The 26,987-nt window shown below is 47.4% G+C and overlaps 1 protein-coding gene across 2 annotated transcripts in view; it reads left to right on the plus strand.

The window, feature by feature from the left end:
• NGEF (neuronal guanine nucleotide exchange factor) overlaps window positions 1-26,987 on the plus strand; it is a 51,544-nt gene that overhangs the window by 4,592 nt on the left and 19,965 nt on the right. For both annotated transcript variants that reach the window (XM_068420984.1, XM_068420985.1), the window contains exons 2-7: window positions 3,687-3,746; window positions 6,179-6,550; window positions 9,982-10,096; window positions 20,003-20,185; window positions 20,278-20,387; window positions 25,015-25,289. In XM_068420984.1, the coding sequence (XP_068277085.1) occupies window positions 6,283-6,550; window positions 9,982-10,096; window positions 20,003-20,185; window positions 20,278-20,387; window positions 25,015-25,289 (951 nt within the window). In that variant the 5' untranslated portion in view covers window positions 3,687-3,746; window positions 6,179-6,282. The remainder of the gene's footprint in view (window positions 1-3,686; window positions 3,747-6,178; window positions 6,551-9,981; window positions 10,097-20,002; window positions 20,186-20,277; window positions 20,388-25,014; window positions 25,290-26,987) is intronic.

Here is a 26,987-nt window from a genome sequence, read left to right on the forward strand (position 1 = left end):
ACATTAAATGGATCCAATGTATTTATTTTTAGTCTCTGAAGCATTTCTAAAATAGGTTCTCTGTAACATATGTGCAAGACATAAAGGTTTTGTTGTCACAAGCCTGTACTGAACTGCATAATTCTGTCTTGGTTTTGCTTGCTATAAATACAGTACCATCACTAAATCAGAGCAATAAAACTCCTCTGTTACCTTTCTCACCTGAAAGACTATCTCAAAATCGGAGTGGTTGTAGTTTGGTTCTGTTAGGGCTGGTGATAGAATTCAACCTTATTTACAAAATAAGTACCAAATGTTTGTTTTCTGGAAACATGTGGGGTCAAACAACTTGACATTCTTTCAGCCAGCATCCCCAAATGTCTATCTGCTTTTCTCTGGCTTCTGCTGTGAACCTCTTTGGTCTGTGTCTCACTTTCTGGTCAGTTTGTTCTCATGCTCCTCCTGTTTTTCTCCACCCCTGTGCCTTAATCAAATAATACCTTGGCCTTGCACCTAAATAGTTCAAATTCCTTTGTGAAATGTCACCTACCTTGCTTTGGACAGGGACATCTGCTTAACTGTCTCTTGCCACTACCTAAAAGAAAGGGTCAGGATTGTTAACACTGCCAACGGGGGTTATCCCAACCAGTAACAACGAAAACATAAATACAGGTATAGCCAGGCAGCTCAGGGCCCTGAGGGCTTCAGGTTGAGGTGTTACCATGCCCAGCTGCCTGCGCATCCTTCTCCTGGAAGTTAGTCCTGCTGTAGCAGGGGTGGCTCAACAGGACACGTCAGCAGGCCTCACTTACACCGGCTTAAAGTCTGTGCGCCAGCTTAAACCACTGATGAGGCTAAATGAATTCACAGCTACATCTGCTGAGAGCTAAATCTGCCAGAGCCTAGGGCTGAGTCTGTGCGTGTTACTATTCCCCCGACTCAGACAGAAATATCTCGCGATGCAAACGCAGGCTCGAGCCTGTGCGGAGCCCCAGCGCCTGCAGCGGGGTCCACCCGCGCCCGGCACTCCTTAAGGGACGGGCACCTGATGAGTAAGGGCTGCTGCTGGATGCTGGACTCTGCCCCATCCCGACAGAGCTGTTTTCCCCTCATTATGATGCAGAGTGAAATAGTTTAGAGATGACATCCCACTCCAAACCGAGGAAGAGGGGAAAAAAACCAATGCCTAATACATGAGCAGGGATGTAATGGGGGACTGATGGGGTGGGAGGCAGAGGTTTGTTTGCAGTTTGCACAAGACATTCAAAATAATTAAAGCATTTTAGAATTAAACTGTTAAGATGCAGCAAAATTGGCATTTGCATGTACCTTCAGATTGTATTTAAAGAAGAAATATTAAAGGAGCCATGTTAACTACAAGGGCTTGAAGACACAATATTGTCTTAAAAGAGCTCCATGTGGTTCATCAAATATACATGAAAGGTTGTCTTCGTTTGGGCTAAACAATAACAGTTTTTCTCTCACCCAATGTCCCTTTCCCAACTCAGGAAGGAAATTGGGAAAAAGAGTAAGACTTGTGGGTTAAAATTAAACAGGTTTAATAAAGAAACCAATATAAATGCTAACACAAAACACACAAAAGTATACTTAGCTACAGGTTGCAGCAGGTTGTCCAGGAATAGCAATCGTCAGCAGCAAGGGGAAAAAAAAATGAGGTAAGAAGAACAAAACCAGCCCCTACCTCACCCCAGCAAGGCCTCCCTTTTATAGTGAGCTTGATTGTTAATGATACAGAACACAGCTGAGGGCCAGCCTGGGGCAGCTGTTCTGGATTTAACTGTTAATGGCCTTGACCACCATGGCTGGCCACAAACTGAAACAAAATCCCACTGAAGCCAGGATAAAGGTGCATCCCTCCATTCAGCGTGCAAAACCTTCCCGATGCGTCGTTAATAGGGCTTATACTTGAAACAACTTCAGCGCATTAAAAGGAAGACAAGATTATATGATCTTCTGCCTTTCTGCAGCATAAAGATCCTGCAGCCAAGACAGTCATTTCTGCACTGAGCCCCAAAACTTTCCATTGAGCTATATGCAATTTAAAGGGGTGTGCAGTCATGGATGGATTTAAGGTGATGGCAAAACTAACACACCACTAGATAACTCGGTGTAAGGGTTCAGTGCCCTCTGTGCTGAAAGCACCTGCCTGCCTTCTGGTGGGACACAATCCTTGCGTGGCCACTCAGGCACATCAACACTGTTATCTTGTCGCTGGTGGTGGTAGGGACACGTTACACAATCAGACAAGGGCAATCCATCTTCTGTGACTGTGTGTCCCTATATAGAACAACCGTACAGTCAAGTTGTATTCATACCTGTTATTTCCTGCTTTGAAACACCCCTGAGTTGCATAGCTGGAGATTTCAGCCTGTCTCTCCCATTAATTAAGCAATCTTCATTACCCTTCCAGACAGCATTGTACAACGTTGGCAAACTGAGCATTTTTCATTTCAAAATCATTACACGTTCCTTAAGTATTTCCTTTCTTACTACAGCACTGAACACTCTTCGGGCAGACAAGGCACTTCCCCATGTTAAAGGGGAATTAGGAAGTGGATCCACCAGCAAGCAGAGCCACTAGTCTCATCCTAGAGCAGGGAGCCAGCGAAGTCCCACGCAAACGATCGCCTTGCGGTGGTGGAAGGGAGTGTGAGGAAGAAATCCTCCCACAGACAGAGGCTGTCAGCTCAGGGCCAGCACCAGGCACAGCAAAATAGCCTTTTACCCAGGGCGGCAAATTACCGGGGGCAGCAAAGTGGCCATGACCCAGCTGCCTGCTCTGCTGTGCTGGAGCCCTGGAAAACTGCTGCTGAGAGAGGGGTCAGGGTGTGCGGAGCTGCAGGTCCGGCAGGGAAAGGAGGTGGCTCTTCCCAGCAGCTAAAGCACCGCTTGCACCCCTCCTGTTTCAGCAACGGCTGAGGCAGCCAGCCTGGCTTTGCAGGGCTGCCAGCCCCCAGCAGCTCCCTCTGCTACCAGTGCCACTAGTGACAGACCACACAGTCTGCCTCTGCCGCGGCTCGTGCAGCTGCGCCCGCCTGGCGTGTCGCGAGATGAGCAAAAAGGGAGCGATGATCAGCCAGGACTAGAACATACCTCCTGCTCCAGACTCACGGATCAAACTCTGCCCAGGCTAAACCCATCTGAAATACCTGCAGGTCTACACAGCCGCAACCCCAGCTTTCAGGCTGCAACTTCTGCTACTAAAAACATCCTTATCATTGATTAGATCTGACTGATTAAGAGGAGTTCCTCTTTTGATACACCTGATACCCTTTGAATCCCCATCAGCCCACTCTCTCTGTACAGCAGGGACCAGCAGTCAGTCGTTGGCATCCACAGCCAGAACACGCCTTGCAAACACATCCAGTCCCACCCTCCCAGAAGCAGCAGTGGTCCCATTTCTCACACACATCCACGTGTCCAGGTCCACACTGCTCTAGGAACCTCAGTCCCTTTTACAAGTTTTATTAGCATTTTGACTTAACATCCCCACGTTCAACTGCTCTTGTACAAATTCATGGCATTTGCTGGTAAATGCCATTTTTTCACATTGGCAAGTCAAATTTCTATACAGTCAAATTCCTGGAGGCTGAATTATGTGCGAGTCAAAATGCCTACCTCTAGTGCTGCTGTATGTGCATCACTTGCTGGCTTTACTGTTGTCATCTTTCTCTCTTTCCCTACAGACTGCTACTTTGGTCTTCTTGAACTACAGGGAAGTATGGTTGCCTGCAAAGCACATTCAGGTAGGTGGTGACACTGCAGCAAGACATGTGACCTCAAGATGGCATGTGAATATACTTGGGATGAGTTACTCCTGACTCAAGTGCTGACACTCACCTACCTGTGACTGTCAGAGGTGAATACCTTCTTCAAAAATGCACTACAAATACTCAGACAGGGATAGTTACGGTCCCCACCTGCTTGAATCATTCTCTGTCACTGAATAGCTTGACTGCTACCAGGATAATGGAATACTAAATTTGAATGTATCCTTTAAACTCATCCCTAGTTTTTAATAAACCTAAAGCAACTGCAAAAGCCAGGACTATTTGATTGACATATCAGTAAATGGTTTCTCAATCATTTCTTAGAGTATCCATTTGGAATTGGAAGCATAGCCTTCAGAAATACATGCTGTTCTTGAACTCTTCATTGAAGAAAGTAAAAAAAAAAAAAAAATATATATATTGGCTACAGCCAGCACAATAAACAAGGGCCCTCACCCCTGGTGAGCAGCTCCTGTGAAAACTTCAACTCATTTTTCAAGAAAACACCAGCAGCAATTTTCTAAGCACTGCAAACTACGTCGGCATGGCAAAGGCCACGAAAGAGAGAAAGGTCTCAGTGACGTGGACAAGAGGTGGCCACTTGAAGCACGTAGGAACTTTGATGTAGAGGAGATTGTTACATTTCCTCGAGCAGCAAGGCATAGAACAGTTTATAGAAGAGAACTAAATAAAAAATAAGCCATTGTTAGAGTTTAGGGTTAGGCAGTGTTATAGGTGTAATATTAATTGTGGTCCAGTTAACAGAAATGCTTCCATCACAGTTGCAAGGATCAAGCCTTTGGGGCTTTAGTCTTGGGACAGTAAGAAAGGCACAGGAAAAGAAATAGCCTCTTCTTTCTTTTCAAGCCATCTCCAACAGCAGCTGTTTTTGTTTTGCTGTCCCACTCAGCCACAGAAACAGGCTCAGTGAATCTCTATACCTCAGAGTCATTTACAAACCAAACCTAACACCACAACCAACAAACGGGTCCTTTATACACTTCCAGTAACACTGGAAACACTCCCAGAGCAACCACCAGTTCCAAACAGCCCAAAAGTCTTGGCAGAATTGAAGTCAGGATCCAAATTTAGCAGCCACGAGCTGCATGCTGTGGTTCAGGTTATGAGAGGAAAAAGCAGACACTCTCATCTGTAGAGCCAGGAAGCAGAACAACTCTGGGCCAGTTCATGATCTCAGGTTGTGACACTCCCTTTATAAGGATAAAACATAAAGCCCTCAAAAATTTTGGAAAGCAGAGTATTCCCAGCTGATGTCCCAACTGTCCCTGACGTCCCAGGGTCAGCTGGAGTGACCCTGGGGGCAAGTAAGAAAAAGGTTTGTGGCACACATGGGTTCACAGAGACTGCAGAAGACCCAGGACCAAAACTGAGATGCTCAGCTTCTGGAGTATCTTGTACACTGGATATACTGTAATGTAACAAACCAGTGATACATGTAACTTCTCAAAACAGCACCTAATGACTAATCCATAGCACTATTTTATGCCCTTCTCTCAGCAAACTGTCAATTTTATATTCACGTTTCCTATACAGCATCTCTTCTATTCATTGTAGCCCCATCAGTCACAAAATCACGTCATGTACTCAGAAAGGCTTTGACAGCTGTAAGAATTCAAGAAGCCAAAGCCAGCAGCGAACATTTCAGTAATCAGTTCACGTTTTACCCAGTCTTGCAAAGGCTGAAGGATCAACTGTTTTTTGTTGTTGTACTGATTTGCCTCCTAAAAATGCTTGGGAGTACTGGTATAGTCCATCCACCGACACGCAGAGCAGCAGGACTGCTGTGCTGAGGTCCCCGTGTCGCTGAGGGGGTACACTGGCACCGGAGGGCAACTCTGGGAAACAAAATCAAGCCTCCACGCTCTCCATTATCTCCAGTACCTGCACTGCAGGAGTGAGTGTTGTCAATAACAGTTAGGAGGCACCCAGCCCTGTAAAAGGCATTAATTCTTCTGTTACAGGGAGAAGTACACAGGTAAGAGAGAGATTAACAGAGCTTCCTCTTCAGCTTTTACTTTCTATTCCATAACACTTTCACCCTCAAGAGCAAGGACACGGCCATTACCTGTATCCACTCTAAATCAACTAGTAATCTACTGCTCACAAGTGACAAAAGGGAGTAGGCATCAGCTGAGCAAATACAGACATTTTCCCAGTAACATCTGTAGCACCACCACGTGTCACGGCAGGACAACCACAAGCACGTCACAGCAACGTTCAGGACACTGGAATAAGGCTTGTAAGGTGCTGATCTCAGAATGATCTCAGACAAAAAATCCTGGAAAGTCCCCATTATCCTACACAGACAATGCACTGTAGCCTCTGAACTAACCAGGACTTTGTCTTCTCTTTTCCTATTTTGTTGTGTTTTGTTTATCTGTCTCCAGTTCTAACTCAGACAAAGCTGATGGAGTTGTGGAGGCTACCTGTCTTCTGTTGCTCTGCTGCTGATCCATCGTCTCAGTCGCCATAGAGACAAGATCTGGAAGCCATGGATGGGCATGGGAGAGAAGCCACGGGCAGGGCCTCCGCCGGTGGTCTTCGGCAGGGCACTTCTCAGCAGGTACCGAGAGAGTCAGGTTCAGTCTCTGAAGGTGAGGACGAGTCAGAAGGTGCTAACCCAGACACCCACGAGAGGGACTCGCACGCACATTACATTGCCATCCAAAGAAATTCCAGGTACTACCGCTCCATGAGGCTGCCGAGAAGAGAGAAAAGAAAGACTTCGAGAGAGGCAATGCACATGGGGCATGCTGCAGGTGAGTCCTGACCCAAACAGCACCACGCTTCCTCTTCCTTTCGCAGTGAGATTAGGAACTATAGGAATCGAGATTAGAAAAGGGACGGGGAAGGTAGAAAGCAGCTCAGGGGTCAGCACATTCCAGAACAGCCCTGCCCTCTGGGACAGCTGGCAGAGGGGTGCCATCCTTCTTTGTTCAGCCTGGGAATGCAAAATGGTCAGATATTATACATGCTTCGTGGTGGAGAATCTAAACAAATGCAGGACTCTGCTCTGCCACCCCTCTGCTCTCTAAGAGAGAAATAATTTAAACAGGGAAAGACATGATGCTGTCAAGGGAGTAGGAACGTCTTTAGCATACAGAAAGGACACATTCCAAAGTGAGATCTACACAAGGAACGGCACAGCAAGCTGAGCGGCGTATAGAGGGAACAGTAAAAACAGAGCAGCACGTTCAGGGACTGAGCCTGTGGAAATTGCAATGTACTGTTAGGAGAGGAGAGCAAGACTTCTGTGAAAATGCAGTCACTGCCACCTTGCACTGAAGACAGCTGTGAGAAACACCTAAGCTCCCTTTGAACTAGGAGGCTGAAATAACAGAAACACCCTCCAGAGCACACATGCACTCAGCCATGGCTTCAGCAGAAACGGAACGAGTTGGCTTTGTCTGTGTGAACACCACAGAGCAAGGCCAGGCTTTCAGTGAGCTGGCATCTTGTCTGAGCAGCTGTCTGAGTGAAACAAGAGAAAGACAGGAGAAGCTGGAGAGAGAGCCAGGAAAGGAGCTATCGCAACACGCTCAGAAGCACTGGAAACAGGGCTGCAAGAAAAAACTGGAAGTGGTTTCAATCTAAACACGCTAAATGAGAGAGACCTGGAACCGCAAACAGGGAAAATGCCCTTTGCTCGGTCTCCTGGGTGTTCAGAGAAACTGAATTTTATAACTCCTTAATAAAAGGAGTCCCAGGGAAGATACCTATCCTATCTTCAGATTATAATGTAACAGAAACACTGCCCTGGACTCTGGACTTTGGCTAGCTGCACAAGTCACAACGATACAGCACTACTCCCGATGTCTGAGTGCTGTGCGAGCCACTGAAAGCCATTGCTCTGTTACGCAGCAGTAAAGCACACCGCCTCAGCCCCTGAAAGACAAGCAAGTTCTCTAAGAAAACAAAGCACAGACATCCTCCAGGCCAAAATAAAGGAGCTGTGGGAAATGTCCCCGGGAAAAGAGGTGTCTCCTGCCTGCCTCGCCAAGGGCGACGCGCTATTTCAGCAGTATAAAGGCCCATTCAGCCCTGGGGCATGGACAGAAGGAAAGTTCCCTCCCTTCTCCAAGTTTCCGAGCAGACAGCAGCAGAGCAAAGAGCTCCTGTTTAACATTCTGCTACTGTTGTCAATGAGGTTTGTGGATGAACTGAGCGTCGCCTGTGCCAGCGCAGAGCTGCTCTCCGCCCTGGCAGTACAGCAGCAGGACCAGAGCAGAGCCATCCTCTCACCGCCTTCCCTGCAGAGCCAGCACAGAGGAGACTCGCCCTCTCTCCTGCTCCCCGAGCGTCACAGCGTCCAGACCGCTGCTGAGGAGGCCCTCTCCCCTGTTACCTGCTCCTGCCACCGCAGCAGGACCAGCACAGGACGCACCTTCTTCATACATCTGCAGCGTCACGGCATCAGGACAACGGCACAGGAGGACATCCCTGCTGTCTAGCCAGTGTCATTGAGGAAGGACAAGCTAAAAGAAGGGCTTTTCTCTTAGCAGCTCATGAGAGCATCCAGAGAAGCTGACCTGCGCTTCCCTCCCGCACCCCCCTCTCTGTGTTACCACTGCTGAAACAGGATCTGTTCCAAACAGGGCTTTTTCTTCCATATCTGCAATTGCTCAGCAGGACACACTGGGAACAGCTTTTCTTTCCTCCTGTCTGTATAGCAGGACCTGGGCTAGGAGCAATAGCTCTTTCTCCAGTATGAGTTTAGCAAGTCCAGCTCAGAGATACAGCTTTTAAATTCAGCTAGGATTGTGTAAGCAGCTCTTCTGCCCTCTCCCTCTCCTCCACTGATTCCATCCCCTCTCCCCAACACCGGACAGCAGGTGCTTCTTCACCAGCCTCATTTGTAGCAGGAACTTCTTCTGACAGCATTTGCTGACGTGCATGGAAGCAAGGGATGGGTGAGCTCTTTTATCTTGACTTCAAACCCATTTGAACAGCAGCTATCAAAGAGCCCGACTCAAGCTCAAATGTTAACCTGTTCTCATTTTGCTTAGGGAAAGACTGGGGGGGGGGAGGAGGAGGGAAGGAGAGAAGAAAGGGAGGGAAAGACACAAGGAAAAATAATGAGTAGGATACAAAATGGGAAAAATAAAGACTCAAGAAATGAGAACAAGAAAAATAATGTAAAAGAACGTAAATCTAGCAGAGAGAAAGGCTTTTATATAGGCACCCTTTGCACCAGCGTAGCCTTGGCTTATAGCCTAGGACCTGTAAAACATAATAGATGCTTTCCTTTAACTGGAAAGAGAGTTTGTTTTTTTAAGCAATCTTCTCTGACAGAAGGATAAAATGTTTAAACTATTCAAAAGGCAAAGAGAATAACTCAAACTAGTGTTTCATAAGCCCTTGGCACGTTTTGGGGAGTTTTAAAAGTCTGAGATCAAGTTCACCCTTTCCCTCTGAAAATCCGTAGTATTGATTAAAAGGCTGCGTCAGAGACCAGCTTCGGTCAGAGCACTGACCTGCCTGCGCTGTCACCAGTTTGAAATGCAAACAGAATTATGACTTAGACCAAAATATTTCTGATAAAAAACAACAAGGCCATTTATCAACAGGCCTCAAACAACAGGAGGTTTCATTTGAAAAGCGAGACGCATCCTCTCCTGCCAAGTACTGCAGTAATAAGCCATGGACTTAATACAAGTTTGGCTCCCTGTGAAAGGATCAGAGGTTCATCTGAGGGAAATTGGAGAAGCAATTAAAAGTAAAGCTCCTGTCTCACCCAAATCTAGCCTTGATTTATCCAGTAAACTGAACATCTACTGTGTGCCTGGAAGCAGAGCAGTAACGAAGCGCTGACTTGGGAAACGAAATATTGGCATGCACAGGCACACACAGCTAAACCTTTCCTGCTTGAAGCACTGCACTGAAAATCACGAATGTGGGGACCCAGTTTTCAGTGGTGAGAGTGCTACTCGCATACGGAAGGACTGGTATCATATCTCTACCTCCACCTTCTCTCGATTGCATTTGCAGCTGTGACAAAGGCTGTACAACCTTGCACTATGCAAGCTGATGACACCTCAATTTTGTTTGAAAATCCAAGCTAAAACGTAGCCGTCTTTGTGGCCTTCCTGTTGCCTGTGGTGTAAGCAAACCACTACCCACAGTAAAAGTAAAGACGACCCTTAAGAAAACAACTGCTTTAACACCCTCTTGGCTTTCTCTTATGTCACAGGTTCCCTCAAAAACAACGAGCCCGTCAAAGAGCCTCTGAACGTTTTATCTCATAAGGGATCGCCCTCTCCAGTGAACTCTGATAAGACAACGTTAGATGAACTATGGATCCAAAGGTAAGGAGGTGCACACGCAGGGCATTCACCGTGCCGCCGCTGAAGAGTATAGGCAGAGTGGTGTCAGAGCAGGAAAGCTTGTTTTGGGAAGGACAGCTAGAGCTACTGATCCATGCCTGCTCACCCTGACTTGTAGTGCTGTTGGCAGTCTTAATGATACGTATCATATAGTATTAGCATCGTGGTATAAAGGGTCTTATCAGTACGAGTTTGAAGAAGACAGCAAAGGAGAAGAGGGGGAATAAGACGACAGTGGGGAAGACTGAAAAAAGGGGGAACGTGATGTAGGATCACCCAGTGGTGTAAGCAAGGTGGGCAGACTGCCTTAAGCAGCTTGTTGAGAGGCTAAGGAGAGCCTGCCAGCATTTCCTTATGGAACATCCCAACATAAGGGTGATCCCATTCTCAGCCTTCCCAGAGGGCTCCCCTGAAGCCTGTTATACAACTCCACACAGAAAACAGGATTTTATAGCTGAGGAAGTAGCTACAAAGATGTTGTCTAAAGTGTTCTGACTTTCTGTTTGCTGTTTCCTTTGAAGAACCGATAAGGAACAGAGGCTTTCAGGGAGGTAGCCCTTTTTGGCTTAAATCCCTCAACGATCTAGATCCAGCAAAAGGCCCTGATCCCACAACCCATACATTTACATACATCCCACAAACCCTCACCCCTGCTCCCTTGCCACTGCAGCCAGGCAGAGAGAGGAGCAGTTACCTAGCCTTACTTTTTCTAATATATGAGTGAGGTATTCTCCCAAAGTCCCTCTCCAGCTCCTCATCTCTTGTATGTATTAACTAAGAGAGTCCCTCCTTGTACTGTAGAAGATCAAGCTGAAAGTGCAGAACACTTGCCCTGTAACGGTGCATGCACTATACTGCACTGCACGGTCCCAGTTCCAGAGCCCAGCTGTGTAATGCACAGCGCCCTTCCAGGCACCTTTCCTTACGGAGAGGACTCCAGTAAAAAAATTTTAGCCAAACTGTCAAGTTGGACTTCAATAAATTAATTGCCCTGGCTAAAATTGATTGCCCTTTGGCATTAAATTGAGCATATGAAACTAGACAGTTACAGTCTGCTGCGATGTCAAACCCATCTGTCTTCCTCTCCTTACGGCATAATCATCGCTGCCAGTCTCTGACACCCTGACACTGCCACTTAGGCAGCTCTGAAACGTGCACATTCTGATTCTCCCTGGAGCTGGAAACAATGAGCCTGTGCTGGGAGTCAGTTTTATCAAAGCTGCTGCTGTGCACAGACCTTGACAGGTCAGTACAGGTTCTAAGTCATGTGTTTGCTAAAAGCAGGCAATGCTGCTGAGCGGCATCGTCTCTTGCAACTGAGCAGAGAAATTTGGCAGAGAATGAGACCAGAGTTCCAGCTCAAACTGAGCCCATGTCCTCCTCTTCCCTTCTCCAAAAGATCAGCTGTAATTTGTATGAGAACCACCAGAAATCTGCATTGTGCAGGAGCCTAAGGATATTGCCATTATTTGCAGGAATCACTATTCTCCCCCTTCTTGGGGAAAACATGTTGTGCAGATAAAACATCTTATCACTGGTCTCAAGAAATGCATTTAATCTCTCCCTATAAGAATAAAACTGGTACCTGTCAGCTAAGAGTTCTTCTGAAAGCAGAAGCTAGCAGAAAGGACAGCACAGGCACCTCTGACCAGCACTGGGAAGGTCCATGGGGTTCTCAGGAATCACCATGGTCCTGAGGGCAGGTGGGGCATCAGTGCTGCACCTCTTCACATCCAGCAGCATCCTACAGCAGCTATATAAATGCTAAGGCTGGGCAGGCACAACCCCTTCTCCTTGCATGAAGATAACCAGCAGGTCTGACACAAATGTGTCCTTCACAGATAGCGATGTCACTTCACATAGAGACATGCTACAGCATTTAGGACGAGAAGTAAACACAACTGGGGAATGTAATAAACAGCTCAGGAAAAGGAATAATTACCTGAATTGTACTCAGATGGGATATATTCTTTAGGACTCTGAGTAAGGAAAAGCACCATAGGCTCCTTCAAACCTATTGGTGACTTGAATCTGTGTCATTCAAAGCCCTGAGAATAGTAGAATAGTTCATTGATCTCAGAGCAGCGATGTCGGAAAACAAGATGACCTCAGACACTATTGCTGGTGTTCCAAAAGCTGCCATACGCCCTCCATAAGACACTTAAGAGCTTTTTTTTTTATGCCTAACTATTCCCAAATGATTTTTTCCCATGACCTTTCTCCTATGCAATCCCCAGCTCACCCTAAGCACTCTAGAGTTCTCTGCAAGATCGCGTGGCTCCCGCCCAGTCTTCTGTGTGGTACAAAGTTCCAAACCCCTCCCATGACGAGCCGCTTCCCAACAACTCTGCTGACTTGCCCTGAACATTTCAGTGCTGAGCTTCTAGTGCAGCTTCTGTTTTTCAGAGCCAAAGACCTGGAAGGAACTGACCTCAACAAAAGCTGCTCTTCCCCACTGTGCTCAGTCCTTCCAGCTGCAGACTGGCAGCCGTTGTGCAGACTGAATCATAAAAACCCATCACAGAAAAACATCCAGCCAGGGTGTCCATCCACAGCTGTCAGCCTCAGCTGAATGCAGCTCCCACAGAGACCAGAAAATTAGTCTTTTCAAACCATAGAAAGGAGATTCACTAATCAGTGTCTACCCTACATCACCAGCTAACAGGATGCTGACTTCTCTTCATTTCTAATACGATACAGATGTTTTAGCAGAGTGACTGTATTATTGACCTACCATTTCCCACTGAGTCAGCTTCCAAAAATGATATGTCCTTATTATGGACCACTAGATACAGTGGAAGAGAAGCTCAGTGTGAAATTTCATGTTGCAAAGCTCACTGCGAGGTCATTGGTCTACCAGTGCAGAGCAAACTATTTCTTTAGGCTGGTTATGAAACCTCCAATTCAGAGAAATGAGGCTCATCTAAAAAGCCTTTGACTGCGTTTGATCTAAGCTCAAAGAATAGCAGTACTACAACAGCGCATACAAATAGTCACCTTCAGCAGCAAGAGGGAATCTAACTCGTCTGAATTCATGCAGACACGTGTACTAGAAAGAAACGCTACACACGTGAAACAGCACAGCCCTCTGAAGGGTGCCTGTGTGCGTCCGGGTGAGCATCCCTGAGCCCAGCACTGTGTGTCCTGGGCAGCAGAGGGCATCGCTTTGATAGCCTGGTTTAACCAGGAAAGCTGGGAAAGCCTCTAGAGAGGCTGGGACCTGTATACAAGAGGTGCTACACCATACTCGAGCGGTTTCTTTCTACTTATGAATTAAATTTCTTATAGTCATCTCTTCTCCATGCTGTCAATGATGCTTCAGTTTGCAAGTGGTGGTCAGGAATAGCTGGTGCAAACACATGTTGGCCAAACCTTGACATTTCAACACTACCCCAATTTTTTGCTCTTTTAGAGATAGATAAATAATTTTTTTCCTATCCCTCTTTCTGTACAATCTGGATCTTAAAAAGTCTAAGAGCATTTGCAGGGAGAAGAATTTTTAAAAACTAATAAATTTTCAGTAAAAATAGCCACTGTAGGTATTAAACTGTTATTACTGTCACAATATCTCATATTTCACAGGATCATACAGAACAGTAAGCAATAACGTACACAATTCTGATTAAGGATCCTTCCAGCATGCAGCCAATGGGGATCCCAATCCCAGCCTGCCCACCTATTCCACCCAGTCTCTGCTTGCCAGGGTTTTCAGCCCAGTCATGGTTTCATTACGTGGCAAGGTCTAGGCTTTGCTCTCCAGCTCTCCCAATTTGATCTGCTTCTTCTGGTCATATCCTGACTGTCAGGTCCTCAACCAATCTCTTTGTTTCACTCCTTTTCTATCAGCTTCAACTTGTAATTCCCCACACAATTTCCTCAGCCTCCTGTTTCCCAGACACATTATTCCTATCTCTTCCCTCCTGCAGCTCATATCTCAGTGTCCTGCTGTTCCCCAGGCTCTTCACCCTTTGGCTCCTCATACAGTCTTAGTCTCCCACCCCTCCTCCTCACTCCAGTGCTACATTTTACAGCCTTTTCCAACTCCCCATTTCCTGAAGCACCCAGTTGTGGGCGAGTTCCTCTCTGCATAGCAGCCTCCTGGTCCACAAGACGACCCCTCCCTCTCCACACTTGAGTCTTGCTCCCTCTGTTTTTCAGTCAAGTAGTTTTCTCATCATGCTGTGTGGACCCAGCCCAAGGATCACTGAGGGTACAGCAGAAACGGCCTTTATTCACAGTGCCTAGAACTGGACCAGGCAGTTTTTACAGCTGCAGTATCAGAAATGTTTCCCTCAGCCCTGAGCAGGGCACATGTACTCTCCATGGGCAGCAGCTCAGGGATTTTAGATGCTAAAATTTAAGCCTAAAGTTTGTGTGTAATGCAGAGAGTGGAAAAGGGCCTATAATTTCTACGGATTTTCGTAAGTGTGGCAAAGACGAAGCCCTGGCAAACCCCAGATTTCAAATTGTATTTCAACAGAAACCAAAGCTTCTCAAAGAACAGAACGACAGGTTTTCCGTTTTCCTTTAATAGGAATCCAATAATATTTTCCTAAGCCTAAGAAATTGTTAATTGTTTTTAATATATAAAAAATAACCTGCCTATGGCAGATGGACAGTAAGTAAAAATGTAACCCTGGTGATCATGAGCATCAAAAGGTTATGAGCACCTACAGGTAAGGATCTCATAATAGGAAGTTCTGAACATTTTTAGTTACTGGTAAGGCTGCCAGCCCCGACAGATGTAATTAAGGTATTTTGATTTCGAGGAGGTTCTGGAGAACAGATATGCTCTTGGCCTTTAGGATCTAAAAATATCAGGGATGAGGCGTTTCACTTATCTCCCACTAAAAAGCCAAAAACCAGGAATAAAAACTGCACAGACGCACCCATTGTCGAAAACACTGCTAAAAATCACACGTGAACAGAGAGGATCTGAATGAACCTGCAGGATGAAAATACCCTTGACTAGGTATAACATTATTCGAATCTATTACTAACTTCACACTTCACAAATTTGGTTAGCTCAGATTAAAACAGTGCTTCTTACCTCATCCTGTGGCCTTTCTTGGTGCGAAACTCCCACTGACTAGAAGGGTTTGGGGAATTTTTCATGAATAAGATCTGCTGGACTGCATCTTCTCTTTTTAGTTTCTGGAAGAGGAGGTCTAATTTCTAAAAACTGCTATAAGAGGACATAAAAAAAAAGCATTTCAGCATCATTTGAAAACAAGGTCTTTGCACAGCTTTATCCTAAGGATTGCTTTTGAGTTTAGATGCACATTAGAAATCTTAATTCAAATGATTAATCATTTTTCAAAATTACTAGCACCTGAAAATATAGGCCGAGATTGGAAATTCATCCCCCAAACATAATTTCAATGAGATAATTGTAATAAACTAATTATAAACTCACATCAATTATCACATTTTTAATGCAACCGTGGACCAGGTCAGCCAACATGTAAAATCTTTTCCAACAGCAGTACAGTGAAGCTGGGAACAGTCTGCAACCACACGAACCTCTTCTTTGCAGAACGTACGCAAGCTCAAACCCACTCTCCTTTGCCCACGGGGAGCTGAACCATGGTCACGCTCCATGTCACCAGAACGTGGCCATATGGCCATGAGGAGCATTTCCAATCCTGGATCATTTCAGGATTCCTCAGGATCCTAAGAATTCCTGAGAGAAAACTGGGCTTTGGTCTGTCAGGGCGTTGCATGACTTCTGTCACCAACAAGAGCGTGGGGCATGCAGCACCACTTGCATGGTGCTGGGGTGGGATTTTTAACCATTTGGTTTAATGAATGTTGTTCTAGCAGTCAGATCCTTTCTTCCCCCTACAACTAGACAGGGAATTTTAGATTGAAATACCGAAAACTGTTTTGTCATCCTGAGATTCTACTGATTTTTGATGATTTGGGGGAAGCTTTTGAGGCTCCAGATCAAATTTGTTGCTGATACAGTGAGAGATAAAAGAAAACCTCCTCCAAACTCCTACTTGGATGGTTAAGATTAGGTGGAGCAGGGACTTCTGCCTGAGCCTGCAGCAGTGTAAAATAAGCCAGGGTGGCACTGCCATGGTCCTGCCATCCATCTGCATGTCTGCCACCTCCACTCTGCTGGCACTCGCATTGAGCTCACCCTGTAGCGAGACAATCCAGACACACACAAAGCTAGTTCTACCAAAAAAAAAAAAATGAATCATTTTCCACCAGTTTAGCTGCCCAAACCTGCTCACCAAGGAGGAGATGAGCGTGAGTGCTGGCATAAAAGTGGAGGTAGAAATCTGCCTCGGGGAGTCGAGTGAAAAGTGGAATTGAGCAGCTAGGTCAGCTTAAACTGTGCACAAAGTCCTAACAGGTGTGGAAGTAGGGAGGAAGAAAGAGGCAGCTATGTTAGAGCTATTCTGCTTAGCAGAAATAGCCCAGTACTGACTGACCTAAAGTGGTATCTGGTGAATAAGGCATTCACCAGATTCAAGCACCTTTCCCAGTAACAAGAGAAAACAGAGTAGCTCTGGGAGGAGAGACCGATCCGCCCTGGAACAGGCAGTAACATGTAGGGTGTGAGGGCATAACAGAGCCGTGACTCCGACCTGGATCCCCCACACCCAGCAGGACATCCCAGCCACCAGAACGCTGTGAGAGAATCGCTTGTTTGCCTGCCTGCCTTTTTCATGACAAACTTGGAAAGCTCTCTGTTTTGTCCCCAAACAGAAAAGCAAGCTTTGGAAAACCCTGACAATTTTTGCAGGACAAAAATATCTCCCTCTCACTAAATACCATTTTTTTATTACCATCCCAGAGCGCTGGGAACACTCTGTCACCTCACTTGGGAGAAAAAGTATTTCTCGGGCACTTGTTCTGTTTATGGACGTTCTCTGAATGTCAACATGAAGTATGAGAATAAGCCTGGAAAGGAAGAAAGAGCAACGGTTTTGAAAGACCAAATTACAATTAAATAAGAAAAAAGTTCTAAAGGAAGGAAAAGTAGACTATTAGTCATTGCTACACAGTGGAACAGACCTCTGAGACACAAAAACACGAGTGGTGGCCTCCCGTGGCCACGGAGGGCATTTCACTCTCAGCTGGTGCTCTCACCTCTTCAGAGCTTCCAACATTTTTATTATCATTATTGCTTTTAGTGACATTTTTCAGGTTTTCACCTCAGACCGAAAGTAAAATTCTTTTGGAAAATCTGAAGGAAAAAGGAAGACAGGCAGGATCAAATCACCAGACAGTTATGGGATCCTGAAAGGATGCTTTCTATTTTTTAATATTTTTCATACCATGCCCCTCTTTTTCTAAAAAGAAACTTCAATTTGCAACAGAGTTAACCCTTGGGAGTGAAGCAATGGGAGGGGTTAGAATCTGTTAAACTCTTAATGCATATTTCTGAAGATATATTTTTTAATAGTTACACCCAAAAGTTACATTTAGATACATATTCATTCCAGCAGTGTCATTAGAGCTTATGCACTGCCTTCCCTTTGTGTACGACGGAAAACTCCCCCCTGCTCCTGGTCCTGCTCTTTAGAAAATAGTAAACAGCATCCTGCTCGTCCAGAATTCCAGATAACGAAGAGGCTCAGTGCAGTTAATGTCCTCCCTCCCCTTTTCTGAGAGAGAAGCTTTTTAGCATCCCACCCCCTTACTAAAACCCTTGACAACACTCTGCCCTGGCAGCGAGCCACCAAAACATCAGTCATTAGCCAGAGCTTCAGGTAGTCTCTGAAGCTTTATCCCTTCCTGGCTGCCCCCTCGCTCACCTCTCTCCCCACACCCCCTAGCCCAGGTGTTTCATGGCTGATAACCCACTTTCACACCATACTGACCACCCACCCCCTGACAACCTCCCCCCGTACAGCCCCAGCTGTCAGGCTGTCCTCCTCCTCCTCCTCTCTAAGCGCAAAACAAGCTCCAGCTTTCACCCTCACCTAACTTTTCCCATCCGTTGTCTGGTCCTTCTGACCTCCTAGTCCAGGACTGGACCTGGGCTAGACTCACAGTTTTCTCTGAGTCCTCAAACCCTTCCACCGACATTTCCAGCTGTTTTCCTCTCCCATTCTGCCTCCTAACGACTTAAGGACCGAGCTCTCCGGTGTGCCAGATCGAGATCTAGTTCACATAAGCTGAGGGAGTTTTTCTCAATGTATAGTCATGTGCTGGCTGGAAGCTATCCTGATGTATCATTTAGCAAATACAATATGAAACTGATGAAAAGGAAACCATTTTACACGTACAGACCAACACACGGATTTTATGTTGTTGCATAAATTACGTTATCACGTACAGAAAAAAACACAGTTATTTATGCAACAGGGAGAAAGCGAACGCGAGGGATAGCTGAGCATTTTCTGAGTGTTAACTCCTCAATTTCAATGTGGTGCAGATGATGATTTTTTTTTGCTGGGGGTTACGAATGTGTAGGGAAGAGCTGCACCCAACCTGTCCGCAAGCTCTCGAACGGATCCGAGGGTGTAACCCTACTCTGGCGCTCAAGAGGATTTATCCCTGAGGCGGAAATACAATTACCTGAACGAAGACAAATATAGATCATTGAGCACTGACATACTTACTGCCTAAACGAGACGATATATCCTTATGGAAGTAACGACGCTAAGGAAAGGGAGACGGGGGAAATGACCGAGCGGGTGCAAAGCCCTGGAGAGGAGGATAGCAGTCAGTCCTGTGGGGTAATCAGGGGTGCAGTTCCCGGCAGGAGGGATTAGGCTGAGCTTCCCAGTTACATTCCTCCATCTCAGGGTTTCATTCCTGGAGAAGAAACGCACCATATGAACCAGATCTGGAAGCAGTTCAGGAGAACCCCCCCTCTCCCACCCCTTTTCCTCCCTCAAAGCCGGCGCCAGCCGCACACAGGCAGAGCGGTGCAGGGGATGGGGGGCAGCGCTATGCCCCGGGCCTGAGGGAGGAGAGGTCAGTGCCAGGGCAGGAGCCCCCTCCCGCAGCGTGGAGGAGAGGGGCTGGTGCATGGGGTGGGATGGGGTGCGTGGGTGCTTGCTGGAGGAGGGTGCCTTGCTGGGGAGGGAGGGAGGGGATGGAGAAGGAGCTTCCCTGCAGCTGAGGAAGGAGCCTCTCTGCAGGAGAGCAGGGGGGATGGAGGTAGGGGTGCCTGTGAAGGTGGGGGGCCCCTGGGGCAGGGATTGCTGCCTGTTTGGGGGGGGCCTTTGGGGAGGAGGGAGTCAGCCTCCCGGCGGAGGAGGGACCTGCGTTGGAGCGCTGGAGGGGAGCTGGGGGGCTGAGGAGGTCTCTGCGGGCAGGGGTGCCCTGCATGGGGCTGCAGGGGGTCGGGGGCTCTGAGAGGGAAGTTTGGGGAGGGGGAATGTGAGGAGTGGGGGGGGGGGGGGGGCCTAAAAAGGATTTTGGAGGCTCTGATAGGGTCTGCAGAGGGGCTCCGAGGGACTGTGGGGGTACTTGGGGGTCAGGTGGGAGCTCCGAGTGTCGGGTTTGGGGGGCTCTGAAAGGGCTGCAGGGTTCTCTGAGGGAGCAGGGTTGGGGAACCCTAAGGGGCTCTGAGGGATCTCGGCAGGGATGTGGGGAAGGCTGAGGGGGCTCCGCGGGGACTTGGCAGAGCTCCGTGGGGGTTCGGAGGAGATCTGGGAACATGGAGGGGGCTGCGAGGGGCTTGTGGGAGCCCGAGGGGAGGCTCTGAGGGGATTTTGAGGGGGCTCTGTGGAAAGGATCTGTGGGGTCGCCTGAGGGAGGTCTGAGGGGAGGCTCTGAGGGGGCTCTCTGGAGGTTTTGGCGGGCAGAGCCTATAGTAACGCCTAGGGGGGTGAGGAGGGGCTCTGAGGGGGTCTGGGGGCTCGGGGGCTCTCGGGGGGCTGCGGGGGCGGCCGCAGCTCCCCTCTCCCTCCCGCGCAGGCTGCTGCCTTCCTACCCCCGTTACCGTGGCAACCGCCCGGGCTCCCCCAGCCCCGCGCCTCCGCTGCCGCCGCCGGAGCTGCTCGGCAGCCGCCTGCCGCCGCCGGCCATGGAGCTGCTGGCCGCCGCCCTCAGCGCCGCCTGCGCCCTCGACCAGGACGGCTCGGCGGGACAGCCCGGCAGGTGAGCGGGGCGGGCGGGGGGTGACGGGGGCGGGGGGGGGGCGAGGGGCCGCCCCGCCGCCGCCGCGGCTGAGGTGCCTCCGCCTGCCGCAGGGAGCCCCCGGCCGCCGCTGAGGAGAGCCCCGCCGCCGCCACCGCCGAGGCGCCGCCGGCCGCCCAGCCCATGACGGCCGACTCCTGGAGGAACCTCATCGAGCACATCGGTAAGGAGCCGTCCCGCGACCCGGCGCTCCCCGGCGGGGCGTCGGGCGGCCGCGCTCGCCCTCCCGCCAACTTCGCCGCGTTGTCCCGGCGCCCGCGCCGGCGGCCCCACAGCAGCCCCTAGAGGTGCCGCCGCGGCGGGCCGGGCCCCTACGCCCAGCCGGGCCCCTCCGCCCGGCCTCCCGCCCCCAAAACCCCCCAGACAGCAGCGTTCAGCGAACGGAACCCAGATCCAGACCCCGGGCGGGTGCGCCGCGGGAGCCCAACTCTCTCCCTCCTGGGGAAACCTCTCGCTGTCAGTGTAAAACATCACAACCGCGGTCGGAGCGGTGGTATTTTGCCGTCCTTAGGGTTTGCACGCTGCCTAGCAGGAGGTTTAAATAACGATTAATTCTTGTAATTACGAAGCAGTTAATCGTTAAGGCTACTGCCAGCTGGTTTTTGCATACTCGAAAAGGCGTCAGACTGAAGTACTGGGTCAACACCAACGCCGAGGCTGCGCTGATGGACATGAGCTGTACACATGCGTGTGTAACAGCCATGGGTGTAGCGTTTGCAACGGGGGAGTAAGTTATTTTATCATTTGTGGTCTCCTTATAAAGGCAGAGTTGAGGTTAGGGGGGTGGCTGTCGAGAAAAGGACTGTTATGCTTTTGCTCTTGTGGTATTTTTGATTTTTTTTTTTTTGGTGGGATGCAGAAAGGGCCTTCACAGCTTGTTTCTTGGTTTCCCACATCTGAATTGTGACATTCCTCGGGGAGATTTGGGCAACGGCAAAGTTCACCCGCATCCCGAAGCAGGTTTTATAGAGAAGCTTCATTTTTAAACAGTGCTGTTCAATATCAGGAAACTGCAATATACTTGAATGTAGCACTTTGCGTGGGAAAATCGCATAGATAACTTGGGAGCAGCACAGTGAATCTCCCTGGCAGGAGCGAGGAGGCTTCTCACGCTGCCCCTGGGAGAGGAGAGCGGCTGGGATGCCACTGGGACAATGCTGGGGAGAGAGGCTGGTGTGAAACCCACAGCAGCCTGCCAGCATCTCTCAGACAAAACAGCTGATTTTGGGGCCTTCTGGAGGAACGTGGTGAACAACTTGCATGGATGTTGCCAGATCTGTTATTTGATTTTGGCTGTGTGGGTACTAATCTCCCAAGGCAGATGTGTCAATGCGTTGTCACTTTACTGGGGCTGTGCTGCTAAGAGGCATAATAAAAATACTAAAACCAGCAGGACTTCAAAGGAACCCAGCTGCTACATTCATGTATATTTTTATGTGCCGTGTATCAGAGGGAAGCCGTGCGATAGCTCTGCACGCATCAGTCTAACTGCAAGTAGGGCTGTTGCACCTTGATGGAGGAGAGAGGGTTTTGACAACCAGAGATGCTGCACTAATCCCTGACAGAGAGGCCATTTCAAATGGCTGGGGCACACTGAGTCCCTTCCCTCCCCTCCTGCCTTTGAAGCATTAATGGGCTTTTTGCCTGAAACTGGAGCAGAGAATTTCAGAGAAAACGTCTCTGGACCTCCTGAGGTTTTACGTAGCTTTCAATGTAATAACATTTACTTTAACAGCACTGCGAACTCTCTAAGGCAAGCGTTTTCCACAATTAGTAAAACTAGCTTTTCAATTCCCCTCCCAGTTTTTGAGAGAGCTGGGAAGGGAGACTGTGACAGCAAAATTAAATGGAATAAACACAAAGGGAAAAGTCTATTATGTACTGTACAAACTATGTAAACACCCCTTAGGAAGATCAGCCTTAACCACTTAAGTCAACAGACACCAACAAACCCATGCTCTGGCCACACGGTTAACCTTAGCCAGGTCACAGTAGGGACAGCTGGGACATTGAGCAATGGATGGAGCTCGTACAGGTCTCTGACATTTTGTACTTGTTCACTTACTAAATGTAAGCATTTACTAAATCATCGTATCTTCTGAGTCACATTCATCCACTGATCTCAGCTTCTTTCTACATTTGCAGTCAGTTCCCAGATCTATTGCTTTCCTTTCAACTTGTCAGAACCCTGTTCCCTGACCTTGCATCTGTTACACCACCCGTCCTGTGCCGTGACCGTCTCCTGCTTCATCTAGAGCAGGCTTTTGCATGGCTTCTGTCCCTCTCTCTCTCATCTAAGCCTTTGCTTTACCCCTTGCAACCTCTTTACTGACACGTGGATGGACCTTTTACACCAAGATAGCAAGGATATCTTTTATCCTTGCTAGCACAACCCTCTTTGTTTCTTCCTACCCTTCTTCTGCATAAACACCTACCTGTCTTTCGTCTTTCTTCTGGTATCACCCTTCTGCTTCCTCCCCATATTGCTGTCTGTGGTAGAGCTTCAGCCATTCTCTCTTCAGCTCCCTCCTTAAAATGAGTTACCTTGCTGTCATTTCCAAACGAGTTCTGGTGGTAGGTGCCTGTAGTCAATCAGATCTCCCCATGTCTGTATTTCTCTTTGCCTGCCACTGAAGGCTCCATAGCTCTTATCTGGTTGGTTGGTCAGACAGGGAACCTGGAAACAAAATCAAGTGTCATTGTCTGGATTTTATTTCCTCAAAAGCAAGGGGGGAAATTTGTCTTGAGGATCTTTTTTAAAGGGCTGCCCTTCAGATCTGCACAAGGGACACTAAATGCCCCTTACACAAAATATCCTTAATTGCCTCTGACTTGCAGGGCAGACCCACCAGCACAACATGGCTGTACAGTCAGACACTGCAAGTGTAATTATGTCCGATATGAGTAAAACAGGTAGATTATGCTTCAGTTTCCCAGCATGTTTTCCCGTGAGTCGAGCACTGACCACACCGCTGCAGCGTGTTCCTTCCCAGCCTGTCCTACTCTCTGCTGTGCAGTTCGGTGGGGCAGCAAGTACCCAGTGCCCTTCTGCACCAGAGCCTTCGAGCACAGGCTGAGCTTAGAGCTCAGTACCACAGCTCCAGTTCAGCAGGCTCTCCGCTGCATTCCTGAAGGAGCCTTTCCACCCCACCACATGCTCAGCACCCTCACTGATGCTGAATAACAGGCAGAAATGCTTAGGAAAGCCACAGAAGCCTAGTTGATGCAGAGGGAAATTATATAAGTAGCAGCAGCATGAAAACTTCAGGGGAAGTCTCCTCTCCTCGGTTATCGTGTAGGAAGCTAACAGAAGCCTGTATGGTTTCCTAGGCACAGCTACCCTTATTGCTATTTTAATCCCATGTTGAGTGTCTTTCCAGGGAGCACAGATAACAGGATACACTCGCAGACTGCGGTACTGCTGTCCTCGTGCCTGTGCTTTCCCCCAGCATATTTCTGATGTCGTTTTCACAATGGCTGGTACAGAGCCTCGTCAAAACTGGTCCAGAGATTTGATAGGCAGGAACATCTACGTTTCTGCCCTCCCTAGACAAACTCCTGGCCCAGTTGTCTCTCACCTTATTACACATGGAATCTGCTTCTAGGATCCAATATCATGAGTGCATGTGACCAGATAGATTTTAACCCCTAATGATTCAAACAAAGTATGTAGAGTTTGGTTTTTTTTTTTAACGTTGAGGACTTTTCTCTTTATTCATTCATGTTACACTTTGCAATTCCAGTATAATCCAAGGGAGATAATGTAAATTGCTCTCCTTCAATTTGAGTAAGTGAGGAGAGTGACTCAGAGCAGGCTCATGCTCTCTTGTCTTTTCCTATCTTCTAAATCACATTTTATATTTAAGCAATTAACATTCTGGGTCCTACAGATGGCTCAGAAAGAGAACTGGGACAGTTAGCAAGCCCTGGGAGGGACAGAGGATCTTCTAAAGATGGCCAGGGAATTTCAGGATTCCTACCTTTTTCGTGCTGTCAGTTGAAATCAGGAGTGGGGGCAAATTCTGTGCAATTCCGTCTGCTCCTGAAGTGAGTAATTGAAACTCAGAAGACACCTCGTGTGATTGATGCGCCGCAAGATGGTGTGAATTCATAGCCTTTTCTTTACTGCTGTGGCATTCAGGTAGCGTTGGAATGTTAATTTAGCATCTTCAGTCATCACAGAAACTGAGAAGGAAACAGAAGGAAATTAAGCAACATGTCCAACCACAAAGTCAATACCAAAACAAACTAGTAACTGGAGCCTGTTGTCCCAATGCTTTACCTGTCTAATGCCTTAAAAACAGCTCGGTATTTCCTCCTTAAAGGATTTCCATCATAGCCATCAAGTTGCTCCTTTCAAGTAGTTTTGGTGTGTGCAGTATTAGTTTTCCAGACACATACTTACACATACCTATCAGTCTATGTAACTTGTAACACAATAATATTGCAGAGAAAATAAAGGTTTTAAAGAAACATTTAGAAGCCTGGCAAATAACAAACTGCTTCTTGTATGTCTTCTAATTGATCAGGGATTCATCCGACTGTGTTACTAAATGTTTTGTGAGAGCAGATTGTTGACAGCATTTTAGATTTAGCAATGGCCTTCCATTTATAGTTTCCACTCCAGGCTGAAATAGGAATGCCGTCATTGGCTTTTTCGCTCAGCACGGGAGGGATCTCTCTCACCTCTGCTGAGGTGAACTAATGCAAAACAAATATCCTTTCCTACCATACGTTTCGACTCTTTTGCTCAGCTGTGACCTCTCAGACCTGTTCCCGTTGCCTCCTAGGGCTTTTGTACCAGGAATATCGAGATAAATCTACACGCGAGGAGATTGAAACCAGACGACTGCAGGATTCACAGACAGACCCTGAGGAGAGCTCACCCAGCGAGGAAACCCCATCTGAAGCAGAACCTTCAAGTATAACCGAAAGCAAAGCTCCACCACAAATCAGTTTGCTGAGGAACTCCAACTCCAGGTTCAATTTATGGCAGGATCTTCCCGAGATCCGGAGCAGCGGGATCCTCAGCATCCTCCAGCCAGATGAGATCAAGCTGCAGGAGGTAATGGGGGAAGGTGGAGTGTTTCTTACCTGGGTTGCTGCTTAAAAGAGAGTGAATTAAGTCAAATGATCAAGATTTAAAAATGAAAAGCTTCATAGCAGTACAGACAAGCCTTGCCCTGCTCAGTACTTTTTCTGTGTTGCACTGGTTAGCACCGCTCACTCTTTTTTGAAACTGCAGATATTGTTCTATATGCTATTGCTGTGGACATTTCTATAGCAAAAAAAGAACTTCTGTTCCCTTTTCTGATGCAGTGTTAGGAGCAATTTACAAAGGAATGGAGGGATAATGAAGAGGCTCTTGCAATAGGGGTTTTGGTTCTCAGTGCACATTAATCCTCTTCTGAAGTTACTAGCAGGATACACACTTTCCACCAGAAATCTTAGAAGAATTCAGCCATTAACTGTAATCTGTTTTAAATATGATGGCATTAACGGAAAGGGAAGAGATGGAGATTGATAAGCTTCCTTATTTTAAACGTTGTACTTGGAGTCTTATGCAAAACAGTAAAAAATAACGACAGGTATATTTGCATTTTAGCCATATAGTGCAGTGACATCACTGTTTAAGAGTCATACACTGTTAATTTGTAGGGCTGCATCGGTGAAAGGAAGAGGTGGGGGTAGCTGCTGCAATTAATGAAAACATCAGTCACACAGCAATTTACAACTGGTTGCTATTTTGGATAGCGTGGGGAGCGTGAGTGCTCTTTGTCTGTGTGTAGCACTGCATTTGTAGCCAGCGGTGGAGGTGAGCAAGCCTTGTTCAGTGTGTGGTGCACGTTGCAGTACAAGCAATGGACCTTCAAAGGCTCGATCCTGTGAGTCCTACTATAGTCCTGCGCCAGATTGCTTCTGGTGAGACCATTGTGGCAGTGTTTCTGTTCAGCCCTGGCTCGTGAGATCGTACCCAGAGTGCTGAAGAACATCTCAGGGTGTGAACAGTTCCTCCTAAGTTTACATGGAACTATATGAATTTTGAATCCCTTGTGTAGACAGTGCCACCCTAGCCCTGGTAACTTCACTGAAAAGGCTCATCTTGTCAACCACAGGGGTGTGTAAGACAGCCCTGCCCATCACCCTTGGTGGAAGGGACCAGTGTTTATACAGGGTAGCTTGGGCTGGCAAGCACAGGCTTTTCGTGTGTCAGGGTTATGGCTCAAGGTGACTAAAGTGATTTGTTGCTTTGCCATGTTCTTCTTTCTGCACTGTTTTTTTCCATATCAGATTTGTTCTGTTTACCTGGCAAAACACGGTACTTCTAACTGCCAGCATTACCAACACAATCTGGCAGCTGAAAAAATACAAGCTTTTCTTTTTCTTTCTGCTTCAAAATGAAGAGTCTTTTACAGAGAAACATTCACTTAAAAGTTTGCATATAGATTTCAAAACCTGCCATTTCTGTTGAGTTACATTCATTACCTGTAGGTGTTTTAAGTAAAAAATTTCTGTGCTGCTAAACCCCAACACTGTGTGCTGAATTTTCTTCTCTGCTTAAATAACAAGAGAAACGAAGCAGATGGAGATGGGACAGTGCTGCCTTAAAGAAGTGCTGTGCTTTCCCCTGATGTTAGTTTATCAGAGCTGAAATTTTCTTCCTGTTTGTTCTGGGATTAGCACAGTAAGAGATTATAAAATTGCTCAAAGCCAGAAAGCTGTGAAATTGGCTGAACATTGAATAGATAAAGTGGAGAATTTG

This window comes from Nyctibius grandis, chromosome 32 (genome assembly GCF_013368605.1).
Source record: "Nyctibius grandis isolate bNycGra1 chromosome 32, bNycGra1.pri, whole genome shotgun sequence".
Taxonomy (NCBI): domain Eukaryota; kingdom Metazoa; phylum Chordata; class Aves; order Nyctibiiformes; family Nyctibiidae; genus Nyctibius; species Nyctibius grandis.